Raw genomic sequence first — 20,543 nt, forward strand, 5'->3', positions numbered from 1 at the left:
CTGCTAAACTGCAATTTTCCCGAAAAATAATTAGCCTATATCTACAAGCTCCATTAGCAGGCAGCAGCATGTTTTGTCTAAATTGTCTTTGTGGCCAACAAATGTAGCTACATTTGCAAACAGTGCTGTTGACCATGTTGTTACATGGTCCATATAACATGTGTGCACCAACAGACAATGCCAACATGCTATATTAATTAGAACGTTTTAAAGACAGATTCATTATTGACGACAATGCAACCTGTGGATGCAACGTCACTGAAAACTTTCATAATAGCAATTCAATTAATTTACTCACAAGTGCTGAAATCGTGAAATGGAGGATGTAAGAACACACTTTTGTTGCATTAGAGCAGGGTAAATATGAAGTTTTGCGCCAAGGTCTTGTTTATATTCCTCTTACATAGGCTGTATGTTATTGTCTCAAAACAACACACGTTGGTCGGTCTGAGTGAGGGGGCCTTCCTGAGCAAGGGGGCTTCTGACGGCGTCGCTTACTCGCTTCCCCTCTGTCAGAGGTGGAAGCGACGCGCAGCCGTCGGGAACCCCCCCAAACAGACTGCTCCCCCCTTTCCCGAAAACTGCTACAGAAACTGTCAGACGAGAAGACCAAAAACACTAGCGGGGGTTCTTATGTTGCGTTATATTTTTCGAAAGAAGCAACAGCTGTACCTATAGTCTCGTACCAGGCCCTGCAAGCTTCGGGCCCTGGCGCTTAAGCTCCACCTAGTTCCATTGTTAGTCCGGCTCTGGTGGTGCACACAGCTGCACACACATAAAGCATAAAACTGTATGCAACAGCTTGGAGTGAGATTAGGGAGACAACAGGCATCAGCTTCTCTGATTGACCAACCCATCGGCCTTCACGGATTGGCCAAGCTTCAGGCGACATTGTGCCAGTGTACCCATTTAATGGCGGTGCGTGCATCCATTTACATAACCAGACCCAAGGGATCCAGCTACGTATGAGGCCGTGCTGTTGTGTGAGATGTTGCAGTGGACGGTGTATCTCAAAGGAAAGCAAAAGAGATACCATAAGGCTGCAGTAGCTGTGGGGCACAGGGTGTACTCCTTCGGCGGATACTGCTATGACGAGACCTACTTGTACAACATGGGTCAGATTGACGTGCACATTTTCAACACAGTGTCTTTGCGCTGGAGGAAGTTACCCCCGGTGACGGCCGAAAGTGGGGAACGTCCCCCGGAGGTTCCCTCCATGCACTATGACCACACGGCCGTGCTGATCGACAACACCATCTACATCTGGGGAGGGAGCAGCAAGGACACGAGGGAGGTCAGCAACGTGCTTTATGCGTTTGACGTCGACACCCACAGATGGTTCAAGCCCAAGGTTTCCGGGACCATCCCGGAGGCGAGGTACTTCCACTCGGCCTGCGTCTTGGGGAAGGCCATGTATATCTACGGAGGATGCACCCGATGCACCGACATCTACAAGCTGGACACCACCACCATGGTCTGGTCATTAATAGCGTTTATTAATGACCAAACCATTGTCTGTGGTGGAAGCACGCCGGCACCTGCCTCGTTTTGGCATTCCGCCACCATCATTGGGACAAAGATGTTTGTATTTGGGGGCATAAGGCACCATGACGTGGACCCCTACCATAACATCAGAGTGTTTGATACAGAGACCAACATCTGGCTGAGCATGCCTGCAGCACAGCTTCTTCCGGAAGCACGCTGGAGTCATTCAGCCTTTGCCTACAATGGAGAGCTGTACATATTTGGTGGTGCCACCTGGAGCTTCAATGATTTTTGGAAATTCAATCCAAAGACATTCTCTTGGAAGAAGGTTCAGCTCAGGGGGGATGGCCCGTGTACCAGGATGTCTTTTATGTGCTGTTGCATGGTGGGAGACCGCATCATCCTATTTGGAGGATACAGCACACCCGACGACCTGTTCATCTTGGATTTAAGTCCCTGCCTGAAGACATTGTGCAAGCTAGCGGTTATTAAGTACCGTATGGAGCAGTCGGGACTCCCTCACAACATCAGATGGGAACTGGCAGCCATGACTACCAACAGCAACAGAAAAAGGAACGTCCATCCATCCATCTTCAACCGCTTATCCGGAATCGGGTCACAGGGGTAATAGTTCCAGATGAGAATTCCAGACTTCCCTTTCCCGAGCAACATTAGCAACTTCCTCCTGGGGGATCCCGAGGAGTTCACAGGCCAGTTTGGAGATAATCCCCCCATCTGATCCTTGGTCTGCCACATGGTCTCGTCCCAGTGGGACGCATATCGAATACCTCCCTAGTGAGACGCTCGTAAGGTATCCATACTAGAACCACCTAAGCTGGCTCCTTTTGAAGTCACAGAGCAGAGGTTGCATGTACTCGGAGTCTCACAGATGACTGTACTTCTCACCCTATCTAAGGGAGAGGCGGGCCACCCGTCTGAGAACTCATTTCAGCCGATTGTATCTGCAATCTTATTCTTTCGGCCATGACCCTTGACCCACACTGGGCACACTTGGTTGGCTCAGTTCTTTTTTCGTCACACAACAGTGCGGTACAGAGACTGCAATACCACTCCTGCTGCTCCGATTCACCGGCTGATCTCCTGCTCAGTCCTCCCCTTACTTGTGAACCAGACCCCGAGATACTTAAACTCCTTAGCCCGGGGCAAAGTCTTGTTCCCTACCCGGAGATCACAATCCATCAGTTTCCTGCTCATGACCTCAGATTTGGAGATGCCGATCCTCATCCCAGCTGCCGCATACTCGACCACGAACCGATCCAATGGGAGTTGAGGGTCTCGCACTGATGGATCCATCAGGACCACACCATCCGAAAAAAGCAGTGAACAACACAATAAATACATATATTAAATATACAATTACATGATAACCAGTGGACCTACGAATCCACATGGGAACGGCGTGGCTCAGATGCGGAACTCGGACATCACATGACCAGTCTGTGACGTCAGTCACCTATGACATTGGTTTAGTACTACCTAAGAAAATATATGGCTCTCCATGTACCACCATAATAAATAACATGTATTATTATTTATTTAGTTAGTTAGTTATTTAGTTAAAATACAGGAGTGTATACCTGCCCTTTTTGTTCCATTCCCAAGCCAATAATACTGCTGCTCTGACAGAGCTCTGTCTAATCACTAATCAGCGCAACTGATGATATTTATAATGTGATTAATCCGTTCTCAAATCTTCTATTAACTGCTAGGTGTGCTGTCATGCCCATTTCAGCACGGCTGGATAGCCTATTTCAACCGATTGCTTGGTCAGAAGAACTAGACCTACTAGGTCTGTAGTAATATAAATATTTCATTCCACTTTTGTCTTTTTTCTCCTTTTTTGGGCGACTCCTCTGTGTAGCACCAGAGGAGCACTCAAGTACCACTAGTGGTTGGGAACCTCTGACCTATGACATTAGCCGTCTATGAAGTAGGCTCCAAATTTGGCCTGGGTTTCAGTTAGATTATAGCCCTATATTGACTTCTATTATTACTTGCGCGAGCAGAGCGCAAGTAGTATACTGTTTTCGGCTGCATATGTCCGTGACTCCCTCGGCCAATCAGTGATTGTGTATTGTCTTTGGTGGCGTGGCTCGGCCAATCCAATCAGGGATTGTGTATTTTTGGTGGCGTCGCTCGGCCAATCAGAGCGTAAGTTGGCAGCTTGCAGCGTATGTCGGTGGCCCCTCGACTAATTGGATTGGGTCTGTGTGTTGGCGGCCAATCAGGGATTGGGTGATGACGTAACTATGTATGTTTATCTAAAATGGACATATGTGGATGATGTAACAAATTTGAGTTTCAAAGTTATATAGCGAACTTAAAATATAACTTAAAAAGTCCATGGATGATAGTGTCCATTTCCCGTTTCTATTTACCTATTTAAGTAGGCCATTAATGGCCAACTTGTGTGCAAAGCGAAAGCGCAAGTTGGCAGCTTGACAGAGTGCATTTCTAGTTATAAATATTATTAAAGTAAAATATTTCCAAAAATATAAAACATTTAGTGCAGTTACATCTGTAGATTCACTCCAGACTATTAAAATGTGGCTGTATCGAGATATTTCTTTAAAATGTGTCACAGTCTGTGACTTGTTCTGTATATCCCGGTTGTATTTTCCTGGTTTTTAGTTAGTGTTTTACTGCTTTTTTGTTTTCCTGTGATTTTGAAGTATTTTCCTGTTGCTCAGTTGCGGTTTACTTTTACTTTACACCTTTGTACTGTAGTATTGTTTTGTGCCTTCCTGTCTGCCCCTGTAGTTCTGTGCCTGACTTGTCTACTGATTAGTCTGTTTTCCACCTGTGTCCCCCAGCCTTTCCCAGTGTTGATTGTCAGTTGAGTTCACCTGTGTCTAATTAGCCCTTGTCTATTTATATGCCCTTGTGTTTTCAGTGCTCTGTTGAGTCGTTGTATGTAGTCACTGTGTCCAGTCCTGTTTTGGAATCCTAGAGCTTGGAGTGATGGTGTCCCAGTATTAGTTTGCTAGTGTTTCCTCGTGCCTGTTCCTTGCTCAGATTCAGATGCAAGGGGTTTTACTAACAAGGCAGGGATGTTGCCCTTGCATCTGAATCCTGTTTCCGCTTCAACTGTCTGAGCTTTGGGTCCTACACTTCTCTGCCTTGCAGTATTATTTATTCGTTTTTTGTTTTAGCTGGTGAATGTTACAGGAGTGCATAGGGTGTGTGATATATTATGACATTAAAGCTTACCATTTAGTTCAGGGAATCAGAGCCCACACATCTGACCACTTAACACGGCAGCTGGGTGGACCCGTGTGCATTTATGGGGATTGTGATGCCCCACACATATAGACACACAGTATGTGTAGTGGTTGGGGAGCACCTGCCTAATTGTCTCCCTAGTCCCTATAGGTGAGCCTGAGTGGGGCACTCCATCTTGATTGCTCATTGGAGAGCACCTGGGCCCGGTGCCTCCAGTGAGCTATAAAAGCAATGTCCCTGCCGTTCACACAGAGATATCCAGAGGAGGCAGACCTGCTGTCTGTGGCTGTGTCTCCACTTCTTGCTTGCCTCCATGTTCTAACCTCTGTAGTTATGGTTGCCTTATTCTTTCCATCCACACATGCACCACACCATGTTCCACACATCCATCACCACCACACCACTGATTACTGACTCCACACCTCATAGGATCCGTTGCCTTGTTATGTTGCCCTTAATTCAGTTATAATGTCTAGGCCTATTTTATAATAAACACAGTTCTTACACTGTTGCTTCGTCTCCTGCCTCCCAATGTTTGTCATGGCCAAGAGCCAACCACGACACCAACGGACTGACATGCGGAAACAATGGTCGAACATGCACTGCTCCTGTGCTTGCAGTTAGGGTTAGTTTATTTATTTATTATAATGATGAAGCAATCAACAGGGCTCTAGCTTGAATCAATGAAAACTCATTTCGTTCAAGGTTATAAAGACATAAGAAATATCTTATTTTATCATTAAAATAAAATCTTTCTTTGCCAATTATTTGAGTGCCCACTTGGTTCCTTTTGTACACTTAAGAGATCTGTAAGGGTCCATTTGGAAACCCCTCAGGCAACTCTGAGGGTCTATGGAGCCAGTGGCGTGCACAGACATTTAGAGGGGCAGGTGCTCGAGTGAAAAAAAGGGCACCTTGTGCAGCGCATTTTGGGGCGGGAACCCATTTTGGTGCTTTTATGCTTTAGCTATTGAAAAATAGCAGATCTACAAGCTCATAGCGCGCCACCGAGTGGCGCGCTACGAGCTTGTAGGTCTGCTATTTATTTTTTTATCAAAGAACCACTGACATAGAAACATAGCTTTAGATTGTGGGGGGCTAAATAATATAGTAGAAGCGTTTTTTATTATCAAGATTTGATCAATGTCACTGCATGGTCCACACACTAAAAATTAGGGGAAAAAAGAAAACTTTTCTTTTTTTTCTCTTTTTTTTTGAGCACATTGCCAAAAGGGCAGGGGGTGCTCTAGCACCCCCTAGTGTCTATCTGTGCACGCCACTGTATGGATCCCTCTTTGGGAACCTGCTTGAGCTGTTGTGCTGTAGGCACTTTGTAACAGTTTTTTTGAAAAGCACTTTACAAAATGAACTTTATTAAATGCATTATTAACTCCACCACAGCAAACTGAAGATGAAAACATTTTGCGATGATTTGAACGTAGCTGGGTTGCATGTGTGCGGGTACGGACGTTTATTAGTGGTCAAGCCCAAAGAAAAAATCTGCCAAGCTCACACTCATTCGTCAAAAGACCTCTGACCTTTACATCTCCCGGTGAGTAAATTGTTATGATTTGCTCGATCCACTTTTCGGCCTTTGTTTGCCCACGTCAAAGAAATCGCATTTCCATACATGCGAATGGAATCTGACTCTGGTTACACACAAAGCTGGAAAATATACCTCTCAGGGGTCATGTACACGGACAAATGTGTCTGTGTCAAATTTAATATCTTTTGTTTTTGATTATGATGTTCTTATTTTGGTCATAAAATCGAATCACTGAATGTCAGTCTCCAGGTTCTTTTCAGAATATGTACGACACAGAATAACTATAGCTCATTAGCACCTAGCACAGTGATTCTTCACAGTGATTTTTATTTTCAAGGACCCCCATAACTCTCAAATTTGTTTGTTTTATTTCATGTCATTTGAGGCTATAGCTCTTTATATGTTTCTGGTATTATTATTGTTGTAATTTAGACAAAAATGTGATACCTCTGCTTTTGTTTTTTTTTCTTCTGCCAAACCTCCTAAGGAACTGGCCAGCTGCAAAGGTGATAATTGCGACCATAGGTCACAGATTACTATGAAAACCTGAAAAACCTGTCAGTGACTCCGTCAGTGACTCATATATCTCACACCACCATATATGTTCATCAGTCCATCACACCCCGTGACACGTCGCGCTCCATATATAGCCGTCTCCATATATGAAGATCACGACACTGACCTCATCAAACCCTGGATAGCCATACATGGAGAAGACTGGATCATCACTTAGATCTGCATATATGGAATCGGCCAGCAACTCTACATCTGACCTCAAACCCTTAGATCTCCATATATGGAACTGTCCTGTTCTGACATTCCATATTATATTGATTCTTCCCCACCCGTCCTTCTTCTTCGATGTCTCCCTTTTGACTGATACCTGTCCAAACTAGAGTTCTCAACAGGCCCCGAAAACGTAAGGCCCGACCCTACCTGGGCCCAAAAACCCTGCACATTCAAGACACTGCATGCCCCCCGCTGCCACCCTTAGATCTCCATATATGGAGCTGAACTGTTCTGACATTCCATTATGTTGGTCTGACCTCCTCAAATCCTGTACACTCAAGACACGCTCCTCCATATACGTATGGGCAGTACAGAATTCATTCCATATGTTGATCTGACCCCCCCATCCCAAAGCGCCAGCACTCGCCCAGCAGTCTGCCGTCACCCATCTTCTTAAAATCAGACGTAGCCTACTAATAATAAACCAATATTTAGGGCAGTTGCGATCCAGTCCCCCCAAGTTGAACCCAGGAACAAGACAACAACAACAACAAAGCAGTAGTTGAAGTGACCGTGGCATGACCCTCGCCCTGACCACAACCTGCCCTGCCCTGTTTGTGTTGTTGCATAACCACCCAGGAAAGGGGGGTGGGGGGGGGGGGGTCCGGTCATCACAAGCTAAGCCGTACCATCTCCTGTACTCTCCTGTGATCCCCGTTCCACTGGTCCCGTGCAGGGGTCTCGGTCCCCGGCCAGAGAAAACAGAGCCGTATGAGCTGATAGGAGCCCAGGAAATGAGCTCTGTAGAAGGCCCAGGGTTGGCTTTGTTGAGTGGGATACATGGGGCGGGGGGGGGGGGGGGTCTGGTCATTCATTTGTATGTCCAGTTGTAAGGTCGATAATTCAAACAATTTCAGTTTCATGCTAATAAATGTTCTTAATTAAGAATGTATGTTAGCCACAACCCGGCACAGCTATTTTCTTTAATATTAATTATTTTTATTTTTATTTTAAAATAGCAGATCTACGCGCTCGCAAGTTCGCAACGCGTTGTGAGCTTGTAGATTGGCTATTGTCGATATTTGGGGTGGAGGCAAATATTAAAGGAGGGGACAAATAAAATACACACACACCCATGGGGGACCCTATAGGGGATTATAGGAGTATTTTCTATCAATTACTCACCCTATGAACCTTGAATTCATGGAGATTTTTTTTGTTTTGTTTTGTTTTTGTCACATTCCTAAGCCAATAATTTGATGACCGGAGGAGACTCAATTGAGACTTCTATACTGACCGATGTTCTGTTTCTGCTGAACATTGACAATATGATATGCTACTGTAGCCTATATATCTTTTCATGAATTATTCCTGATAAACAAAGTGCAATGTCATTGGAGCAGTATAGACAAATCCACAGAGGGTTGCCTGGGTGCGGCCATTACTGAGGTGTACCATTAAGCACAGCAGCACTGATTAGCCACACCTGGCCTATACGGAGCACCTGCTCCATGGATTACACCTCAGTAATGGCCGCGCCAAGGGCACCCCTCTATGGATTTGTCTATAGGCTACCTGTAGGGTGTATTTAAAACAAATGAGAAAGAATGAAAAGAAAAAACGCATCTCTGCTGAGCCATGGGAAACATTATAGATTCAAATTATTTTATTTAAGATCTTCACATGTATGTAGCTGAACAGTACATCTGCCTGTAAGTGAATCTACATGTAAAAGTCAACACTCTGCATCAGTCAGCATTAAACAAGCAACCATGCTTCCTGGCTCCCAGTGAACCTTTCAAAATAAAAGTTACAAATGACTGTTCCAAAATCACTGCAGGGGAGCTTTTACTTTGAAGGGGAGAAATTATACAGGAAGTGCAAAAGGGCTCACTAAATTGACATGACATACTAGGGATTCTAATTAGAGGTGAACAAATAAAGAAAACATAAAACTGGCTCCAACACTACTGTTTTGGTAGTATGCCAAAAGCATCTCTGATCTCTCTGTCGCTCCTCGGCCATGGAATATTGGCTGTTTGTGTTTGGTTATTGGGTGTTTCTTGTCTGTTATTGTTTTTCCTTTAGTCATTTTACTTGTTAGTTTCTGTAGCTCTGTGTCTCTGTATTTAGTGTTTAGGTCTTGTAGTTCTAGTCTGGAATTGCTGCAGGTGTTTTGGATCTTATTGTGTTTGTGTAGTAGTGCATGTTTTTGTGCTTCTTGTGTCTACCCAGCTTGTTTGCGGTTACCTGTCTGATCCTGATTATGTGTCATGTTTGCCCCTAGCCCCTGCGTGTCTCAAAGTGAGGTCCGGGGCCCCTCTGGGTTCCCTGTGGGCGTTCTCAAACTCTTTTGAATTTTCTTTTTTACTTCAAGGACCCCCATAACTCTGAGAGCGTACAAATGGAACGAGGGGTCTAAAGCTGGTATTTTCTGCGTGGAGTGTGTTTGTTTCGTCCCCTCCATTCCAACACACACACACACAAACACGCACGTGCGCACGCACACACTCAGTTGCCTCCACGTCTGTTTACACCCTGCAGTGTCAACACTGCGCAGTAACCACGGCAACGTGCTACAGCAGGGTTGCTTCAGCCACCGTTTTACAGCTGTTGTAAAGAGCTGCTTTTTACGCGCAGATTTCTTTCTTTTTCATTTTTACGGTAAAGGGGGGTCAGGAAAGGACCTGTGACTTTGAAGTCCCAGCCAACAGTGTCAGAGTGGAACCTGCCTTTGATGTGGTCTGGGCTGTGGGGGCAACTAATAACGTATTGTGTGTTGCTGTGCAGGTGTTCAAAATAAAAGCTTTGCCGTACAAATTGCTGCCCGATTAGTGGGAACAAATCTGTTAACCGTGTTATAGTAAAACCTATATGCTTTGTTGTAAAGGAAATAGCAGAAAATATTTGTGCTATTTTAGAACATTTTGAAAATAAATATATATATTTTGGACATTTTGGGGACATTTAAAGTATTGTATTGTGTGGTGGAGAGGATTTTAGGCTGTCACATCACGACGCATTGTGAACTTGTAGATCGGCAATTTTCAAAAAAAAATATACGGTACATAGGGGAGGATGGGGGAAGATGAACCACTTTTTACTTAAGTTGTCCTGGAAGCAAGGCAAAATGAGATGGCAGTCAAATCTAATGATCTACAAATATTTCAGGATGTCCTCTATCAATTGAAATGATGAGTAAGCAGCTATGACAAAGGGCCATGAAAATATGACCTTTTCAAAAAAAAAAAAAAAAGTGGCTCAATTTGCCCCAGGTAAGGGGTAAGTTGATCCAAAATTGAACCACATGATATTTTAATGTAAAGAGCTTAAACTTGAACAGATAATGTATTCACGTATTGAAAATAATTTAATAACAGTTTTCCCTTTTGCAAATAGTCTTATTTATCTGTTTATTTATTATTTAAACAATATAAAGACAATTAAATAAAGTTTGTTATTCAGAACCTTATAATATTTGCAATATTGTTAATACAATATAGCAAATTTGCAAACATTTGCAAACATCCAAATTAAAGGTCATTCAGTATAATTTGAGTAGCTAATACTACAAAAATATGAATGGTGATTCACATTAAGAGAATTGGCTCAATTTACCCCAAGGAATTGGTTCAACTTGCCCCATGGCCACTTTTTGACAAAACATGGCTAGCTTAATGCTCCAGGCTAATGTTTAGCTAAATGATTCACATGGGTTTTATACATTGGTATATCACCAACATGCATGATATATAAGTTTAGACCTGGGTGCTTTTGCTTTAATATAAAAATGATTATTCCAGAAAAGTTTATTTTTTTACTTTGACCAGCAAAAAACACTTTTTTGTGTATAAATGTACTTTCCACTTTGTCCATGTGTCTCTCATCTTCACAGTCAGGTTGAAATGGTGGGTGTGTCCTGATTTTGAGGTCACATGACAACTCATGTGTGTAGTTTTAAAGATACAGGGGGTGGTTCAACTTACCCGACGGTTCATCTTCCCCCATCCTCCCCTACGTTTGAAAACTTGTGCAATATGGGACATTCTGCATAATGAGAACATTTTGAATTCCAGACTTTAACTTGTAACAGAGTATTTCTACATTGCGGCATACTATTGATACTTACGTACATACACTTAAGTAAAAGACGTGAGTACCTTTTCCTTTTCCACCACTGTTTTTCTACGGCCATGTATTTGCTGGGTAAGGTCTGACAAACAAGCCCAGGATGCCGTGAAGGTGTGGAAGACGGTCTCTCACTCCTTCTAAAAGAAAACCTGCTGGAAGCAGATCAAAGTCACCGTCTGTCTTCTGTCAGTCCTGATGGCTGGGAGAGATCAGAGGCCAGAACATGCACACACACGCACGCGTCGCACACGCACACACACACACACACACACGCACACACACACGCACACACACACTCACACACACACACACACCACACACACACACACACACACACCAAACACACAGTACGGTATGCACACATGCAAGCATGCACGATCACAGACATGTGCCACTAGGCTCTTTACACACACACACACGGACAGTGCAGATACAAATGCACTCTCATGCCATTTACCCTGGCTGCAAACATATGCATACGCACATGATGTGCAAACACTTTGCAGATGTACGCGAAGAGACACAAGCGCGATAAAACCTGCATGCATGCATGCACACAAACACACACACACACACACACACACACTCTATGGGCTCTGAGATCAAAGGCCAACATCAATCCAGCGTGTCTGCCTGCGCTGTGTTTCGTCTGTGTAAAAGTACAGTGGGGAGGGGGTGCGGGGGCAGCCACTACCTGTCCCAGTGGTGGAAGAAGTACTACAATCTTTTGATTAGTCTGGTATTCATAATTTACTAAAACAGAAATCCCACTAACTTTGGGTCACGGGCAAACATTCAATTTCTCTTTTGGGTCTTGAGCTAAAAAGGTTTGGGAGTTCCACTGGGTTAGAGATGAACACTGAGGGATGTACTGAGCACCTGGCCCTGACCGGAGAGATGTACTGAGCACCTGGCCCTGACCGGAGAGATGTACTGAGCACCTGGCCCTAACCGGAGAGATGTACTGAGCACCTGGCCCTGACCGGAGAGATGTACTGAGCACCTGGCCCTGACCGGAGAGATGTACTGAGCACCTGGCCCTAACCGGAGAGATGTACTGAGCACCTGCTCACCACCATGCGTTCCAAAGGGTCCAATGTAGTCATTATTTGGTCACAAGCTCTTGGTAATACTTTCTAATTGGTTCAAACCCACAGACACACACTTTCTGTTTTACTTTCAAACATTCTCAGCAATAGCAACGAGATCTACTTAAGCTCACAAAACGTCACCATGCGACGCGATGTGAGCTTGTATAGGTCGGTTACTTTTGGCTACTTAGTACTTATGTATGACACTATCGTACGACAAAAAAGGGCATTAATTTACGAAAAACAAAACAAAACTTTGAAATACGGAGATAGGAGGTTTCTGGTCGACCGTGTCGATTTGATCTCCACCTCTTTTCGTTCTCCGCGCGCCAAGGACCACAGGGGTATCGTGGAGTGACCCTGGTGCAATGAATAATTGAGGAGGTTTGAATTAGTTCTTATTGAACAATGCCAGTCTTTAGCAGCTTGTTGCACACCGAAGGAGAATGCACAGACGCTATATTGACTGTTTAGTGAAGCCATTATTCCAGCGCTGCTGTGCAAGCCCACACTTGCCACCATTCGCTTGTTCTTTCATTCGCCATGGCTTTAACAGCGTCATGACTCATGGACTAAATAATTCAAGTTCCACATTACATTGGCACTCCGCAACTCTCTGGGTCTCAGTTTGACAGGGCCATCAACCCCCCCACACCCCCACCTTGATCGAACAACTCTGCTCACAGGGAAATGCAATAAACCCGGCATGGGCAGCAAGGGCCTTCGTCTGAAGCAGTGGTTCTCAAACATTTTCATGTCAAGGACCCACAACCTTGCAAACAAACAGGACATTTATTTTTATACAGTATCAACGGTAAAGTATCAGATCTGTAACGCAACGTGGAATGTTTCACAAGTGTTTATTAATCAGACTAATCGATTTAGTCGATTAGAGCTAAGCAGCAGTGGTTGCGAAGCAGGCAGTAAGATATATAAGACAGAGTTACGACAACTCCGTTCACTTCATGGGGCCAGTCCAATCCAGTTCTAACTTCTATTGGCGAATAGGGACACCGGAAGACAACCGGGCTGTTTACTGCCCCCTCAATGTCGCAACTCTGTCTATACTCTATGGCTCTGTGAAAAGCCGTATTTAAAGGAAGCGCTCTGTTAAGAGCTCTGATTGGAGTATGAAAGTGTGACGCAATGACCAGCACAGCTGTGAATTGGAAGTTAGGCTGATTGATGCAATCAGCTGACTGACAGCCGATTACAGCTGAGGCTTGCAAGACTCCCGTGTCCTGCATGAACTAACGCTACGGTAAATAAATGGTAAATAGAGCATCTATATAGCTCTTTTATCCAATGCACTCTAGATGGTGCATTACATTCACCCATTCACTCACACATTCATACATAATAATAAACTATTCAATCAATAAATAAATCGAACCGTGCAAGGCACCATCCTACACATCGGGAGCAATTCTGGGCTTAGAGTCTTGCTCAAGGACACTTCAACACTAACTCTGGGTGAGCCCGGAATTCAACTGCCCTTGAGCTACTTTCGTATGCTTCATAGCTATCGTGTTAAATTTAATTGATTAGTTTAACTATAAATTGCAATGTATAGTACCGGTAGTATATTTTGTATAGCATTGTATCGTGTGAATGTGATTGTAGACTGTACTTCCATCCTCATCCGTGGTGTAGGCTTACAGTCAAGTTATGAAATTGCATATTTCTCTTCCTTTCTATTACGTCAAATGCCAACCAGATTATGAAAACAAGCGGACATCAAAGGGATTTCTGCGGTGTGGTCGGCCCGGTCATCTCTCTCTGTACTCTAAGAGGTCACACAAACTGCCGGTCGCAGTTGTTTCATCTCTCTTTCCTCCCTCACGCCACACATTTCCCAATTTCCTTTCCTTTGGGTAACCTGGGGCGGCCTTGGCCTGCCGGAGCCACGCACACAGCGCAGTTCACCGCTAGGCGCTAGCTCTCAGTCAGAACAACGCAACTTACGCAAGAGTCAGGATTCAGGAGAGCTTGGTGGAAGTGGTCAGTGTTGCCATGTCTGCTTGTGTAAGCGAGTAGGCTGTTTTTCTGTAAAGTCGCTTGTACATTTTGGTAGTTACGTTTTCAAGTTACAACCTATTTACAAATAGCCCTGGCATTTGTGGTCTGCACCGGCCCAAAGACATTATGACATAAGACATTTTCTTTTGTTTTGGCTCAGCCGTGGACCCATGACTACCCAGCCCTTCTGGTATCCGCCAGAATTTGCAGTCGTGACTGCATGTGTAACACGGGCCGGGGTGAAATCAAATCACACCCCCAACAGTACAATAGTACAATAGTAGCATGCTTCCGGTCGAACTAGAAGAACGTCCTGACATCTCCATAGCTTGTCGTTTGAAGAATAGTGAAAGGAGCTGATCTACAAGCTCACAATGCGTTGATATCTGACGAGTTGTGAGCTTGTACTGATTTTGTAACTATTTTTCAAAAATACAAATGAATGTGTGTGTGTGTGTGTGTGTGTGTGTGTGTGTGTGTGTGTGTGTGTGTGTGTGTGTGTGTGTGTGTGTGTGTGTGTGTGTGTGTGTGTGTGTGCGCAAGCTACGTATCATATATGCAAGCTTGTGGATGTGCTTATTTTGATACATTTGTGTGACGCTGTAGTATGATCAAGTAGGGAATTAACCGATTCCATGACTCTATTGACTCAATAGAATGCACGAAAAAGGCCCCTAAGAAGACCCCGTGATTTGCCACTGTGAAGTAGACATCAGCCATTTTCGAGCCAACGTGGGTCCCCTTCGCTAGCGTAAGAAACGCTAAAATGCTATAACCAGGAGGTCGCGGTAATATTTAATTGAGCTCAGAACTAACATCGTCCCTCAACCTCATATCCCCTCAATCTGAGCCTCAATTCCGAGAAAAAGTAATGTATGTGGAGGAGTTCTTGGATTTTGATGACGTCAGACCGTGGAAGCAAGATATTGCAGAGCGACAGGAAGCATAAAAGAAGCTAAAATATGGTAAATATATTAGTATATTTCTGGATTATATGAATAGACATCAACAAAAGATGAGAATGAGAATGAGAAAGTGTGCCACAGCCGAGCATTCAGTGATTTGGGTGATTTGGAAAACCCCCAGGTCCTCCCCGGTAACAAGATGTGCACAACTGCACATGCACATGCTCTACCGTGGGGGGGACGCGCAACAGGCCAACATAACGTGCACCAAGGCCCGCCCCCACTCGATCATGATTGACGGAAGGCTCCTCTCTATCCTGATTGGATGACGGGCTGGGCGGCCTGGGCACCTAGCCAAAAACCTATGTTTTTTTTTACCTCAGGGGTTAACAGGGAACAGGGAGGCACTCCTTATATGGTCAGCACACTCTATAGTAGGGAGGATTATCTAAACAAAACAAAAAAAGTAAGTGATATTTGAATTGACTGAAATCACTGAATATACCTTTAAGCGCTACGAGATATCTTATTGGCATAGATTATGCTTTACTTGCTTTACTTATTTTATTATATTATTTATTATATTGATTTCAAAAATGCCTTTATTTTATTTTATTTCTGACCAAAATAGGGGTGCACGAGGTGAACTCGTGCCCCAGCTCTTCTTCAATTTGTCGGGCTTTATCGCCGTCGGCTGGGCACCCAGCTGGGTATAAAAGGGGAGGCCACACCACAGAGTGTTGCAGGTTTTAAGGAGTAAGGAGGAGCCCTGGCATCCCGGACGGTGGGGGTTCTGCAGTGGCTGAATGAAAGCACATGGCGACACATCTGGCTTGCCCCAGTCCTGGGCACGTGTTGGTGTTGTCCTGAAGAAACACCTCAGCATCCAACTTTGTTTCCCCCCGACTTTCCGCCTTTTTTCACTGTATACCGGTAAAAACTAAGCTATGATGACTGAGACTAATTAAGACAACAAATAAAAGCTAGGCTAAAATGTTAGGGAGCGACTAGTGGAGAAGAGATCCAGTAGAAGTCATTTTATGTTTGGTTGTGTACAGGTGCCACACTCAATGTTGTGAGCTTGTAGATCTGCTATTTTTGGCCCAAGCAGGCCTCCCCACCCCACCTCTTCTTACTGGCCCTATTCACTAAAATGTATTTTGGCGGGCCTTGACAGCGTTGTAATGGCTGATTTTACACTTGGTTGCTTGCTGAAAATAGCTGATCTACAGGCTGTGACCTTGTAGATCTGCTATTTTCAGAGTGCAACCACACATGAAATGACTTGTCTTTTAGTTCTACTGGATCTCTCCTCCACTAGTCCCTCCCTAACATTTTAGTCTAGTTTTTATTTGTTGACTAAATTGTCAATATTTATAGTCTTATAGTCGACATTTTTTGCCGTATAGGCCTATAGTATTAGTCGACGAAATCAACATTGGTTGTAACTTGTATTTCATTTAGCAAAATAAAAACCAATCAACCAACGTGGGATTACATTCACACACAACTCTCCGCTGCAAACCCTCCTTGTGTTGTGCACTGGGTAACCCTGACGGTGTCCTCATGGTCACCCCCTGGCCACAGCCGGGCCATGTGTTCCACAGCTGAGCTTTACTGGCAGTGGGGAAACCACTACAAAGCTGGGAGGGAGAAAAAAAAGATTGACAGCAACCCGGCCGGCCGCAAAGCGCTTCGCGCATGGATATTCGTACGCGCCCCTGCTGTGCGCGCCGCGTGCACACGCTCTCGGACGTGCGCGCACACACACAGACATGCATGGGGTTGGACTTTTGAGAGCGTTCAACTTCACATACGAGCACCGGCCAGGCCTTGACATGGACTTTTGTGGCCTTTTGAGAATACAAAAAGGCACTTTCACTCACAAAAGGGGGAAAAAGGCGAAACTGGCACACAGGCTAAAAGGAGTACTCAGATTTTGGGGTTGAGACGTTCCATTTTTAAGGACTCGGGGGAAACAAAGAGCTTTAGGTTGTCTGGGCAAGACAAATGTAAAAGACCACTTATGTGCTGAGAGAGAAAATCAAAATCTTGTGTGTGTGTGTGTGTGTGTGTGTGTGTGTGTGTGTGTGTGTGTGTGTGTGTGTGTGTGTGTGTGTGTGTGTCATGTGTGTGTGTGTGTGTGTGTGTGTGTGTGTGTGTGTGTGTGTGTGTGTGTGTGTGTGTGTGTGTGTGTGTGTGTGTGTGTGTGTGTGTGTGTGTGTGTGTGTGTGTGTGTGTGTGTGTGTGTGTGTGTGTGTGTGTGTGTGTGTGTGTGTGTGTGTGTGTGTGTGTGTGTGAGTGTGGTGTGGTGTACTTGTAACTATAGCCTACTTGTGAATGTGAAGGCCAAATGTCCCTGCAAGTGTAGTAGAAAAATGGACATTGTAAGACAATTTCCCTGGCCCTCACAAGAGGAATGTTAGTTTTTTGATTGGAAAAGATTTTTATTATACAGTAGGTGTCGTGTCGAAAAAAAAGTGATCCAAGAACAGAGGCAACTCAGGTCCAGTTTAAATTTTCTAGAGGGTAAACAGCCAGGTCTAGAGAGGGTCTAAAGTCATTTTGCAGGGGCAAGGGTGAAAGGTGACATGGCGAGGGCCGCAACCAGTTGCAGCTCCCTATTTGTCTTTGAGATATAAGGGTGATCAGGCCGAGAGCCCGGGCAGAGGCTTTTGTGCTGGTTCTGGACAACCAGCTATTCGATGGACTCGACAGCGGGCACCGCACTCCCTGTGGTATAGGTGTGGAAACGCGTGTTGAATTTGAGGTCGGTGGGGCGAACGGTTCTTGAGTTACGTGGATTACAGACGTATGTGTACACACACAGAGACTTGGTGCATTTATAGATGGATGGATATGAGTTGTTTGAACTTTTAAGATGATGATGAACAAAGTGTGTCCCGTTATCAGTTCAATAATAAGGGTCACGGTCTTTTAGTTACGAAATAAGGAACCATGCCGATTGCGCCCTATATAGTCAGTTACATCACGAGTTCGTATTGACACCATGGTGACGACAGCTCAGTGTCACGACCACAAATAGAACGCTCGTAGCGGTTTCCCTTCTAACACAGCGCTGCTGGCAAAGTACCTGGACTCACACACACATACACGGAAACACACGTACCGGTATTTCAGGCACTTGAAATCAGCCTCTCCCCTTACACACACACACACACACAGAAAAATACGGGTCAGCTCCCGAAACCCGCATCAGCTTCTAGGTGAATGTAGATCACTCGTCTTTTTATAGAAAGATGGCGGCTGCGTGAGAAATAGCTGCTTTGATGCCCACGGCTGCTTGGAACCAGGAACGGGGACACTCCACTTTCAGCACCTCGCCGTGACACCCCGGAGCGGCCAGGAAACTATGCATGTGATCATTGTCACAGCAAGCCGCGGACCGCGTAGAATGCTGGAGTTACAGCATTCTGGAGGTACCATACATCTGTAATTATAGAATGCATCTTTATGGAACAGAACACTTACACATATGGGTCACGGAACCATTTTTAAGGGTCACGATTTTCTTTTCCTGTAAAACTTTAAAAAATTGCCTAATTCATATTCAACAGATTGTTTCTTTTTTTAAATAAAGACATTGCATACATTTTGAAACAAACAAGAGAATGCCATGAATAAAATAATAATAATAGTGAAAATAGTATACAACCTTGCGTTTTGCGCTACCTCAAAAGTTTCGGAACCACTGCTATAGAATGCTGGAAGTACATCTGCGGTGTTGCTGTCTGAAAATAGACGATCTACAAGCTTACAACGGGCGATTCAGTGCATGCGTGCGTACGTGTGTGCACACTGGGTTTGACCTGACTCAGACACGAAACATTTTCAGGCACATATTTTTTAATATATAACTTTACAGAGAAGGCCAAAGTCACTTATAATAAGCAGACATGGCAACATTGATTGATTGATTGATTTATTGATTGATTGATTGATTGATTGATTGATTGAAATATTTATTAACAGTTTGCAGAATTACAGTACATTTCAAGCACAAACTCAATACAAAGACTGTTAACTGTGAGTGGACGACCCAATTAAGCATTACACTTTTAATTGAACACAACACTTTTAATTGAACATGGTGGACCCTGTTTACAACAGGGTCCACCATGTTAAATTTTATAATTTTTTCATGAACAGAAATAGACATACAAGGACATACAGAAAGCAAAAAGACAAACAATTGAACATTACATTACATTATGTGTTGCCAACTCAACTAAAAACAGATCTAGAAATATAAGCATCTATGTATCATAAACATGAATATTTGTGTCAAGGATTCAAGGATCATATCTTTTGTTTACATTCAGAGAAAAATAACAAAAAACAAAGCAACAAAAATAAAATAAAAGCCAAACATTCTGGTTCCTAGCTCACCTGTTGTTCAGTTGTATAATCAAACCATTTTTCCCATTTGTTTTCAAAAGACTCTCTCTTCAATCTCAAATTAGCAGTCATTCTCTCCATGTCGAATATTTCTGAGACTATCTGGAACCATTCATCTATGGAAGGAGGATCTACCTGTAGCCATTTCCGAGTAATGGCTTTCTTCCCTGCAGCCAGAAAGATTTTCATCAGATATCTGTCACTTCCCATAATTTCATCTGTTAAATCTCCCAAATATAGCATCAAACAAGAATCTAATATTTGAAAGCCCAGAATCTCCTGTAATTTCTCTGTGACATTTTTCCAAAAGGTGAGAATTTCAGAGCAACCCCTACCTCTCCACAGTTTCTCCAACACAACTGGGATATTCCAAGCTGTTTTGATTTAAGTTTTGGAGTGATAAAAAAGCGGGAGGTGTTTTTCCAGCAGAATTCACGCCAGGTGTTGGAACTTGAAGTTGTGTGTTGTGTTCTGCAAATATTTAACCATTGTTCACTTGTGATTTGGACATTCAGTTCTTTCTCCCATTTCTCTTTGATGTAATCGGTTGTATGTTTTCTGGAGTCTGAAATACTTTTGTATAATTTTGATACTATTCTCTTTGTTCCTTTCGTATGAGCCTGAGCAATTAAATTAATACGTTTACTTTGATTCATTTGTGGTTCACGGTTCTGAATTTCTTGATTGAAATAGTGACGTAGTTGGAGATATCTAAAGAAATCTTCCTTTTCTAGATAATATGTATCTCTCAGTTTCGGAAAGCTCTGTAACCGGTTTTCTTCCATAAGCTTATGGTAGGATGTGATGTCATGATTGGAGAACCAAAACTTAAACCTCTGATCTAGTATTGCTGGCTTAAATGTCGTATCAAAGGCAACCCATCTCAGTATTTTTGATTGCTTTTCTATTTTTAGTTGTTTAGGGTCCACCATGTTCAATTCATCAAAACATTTAGAGACGTACAAATAGACACTT

General features: G+C 43.8%; 1 protein-coding gene across 1 annotated transcript; it reads left to right on the forward strand.

The window, feature by feature from the left end:
- Positions 1-988: 988 nt before the first annotated feature.
- On the forward strand, positions 989-2,113 carry LOC310879758 (kelch domain-containing protein 3-like; the record flags this gene model as incomplete). Its single annotated transcript, XM_083794588.1, has 1 exon — positions 989-2,113. The coding sequence occupies one exon, from the start codon at positions 989-991 to the stop codon at positions 2,111-2,113; it is 1,125 nt and encodes a 374-aa protein (XP_083650714.1).
- Between the last annotated feature and the right edge of the window lie 18,430 nt (positions 2,114-20,543).

This window comes from Protomyctophum parallelum, assembly GCF_964188405.1.
Source record: "Protomyctophum parallelum genome assembly, chromosome: 22".
In the NCBI taxonomy this organism is placed as follows: Eukaryota; Metazoa; Chordata; class Actinopteri; order Myctophiformes; family Myctophidae; genus Protomyctophum; species Protomyctophum parallelum.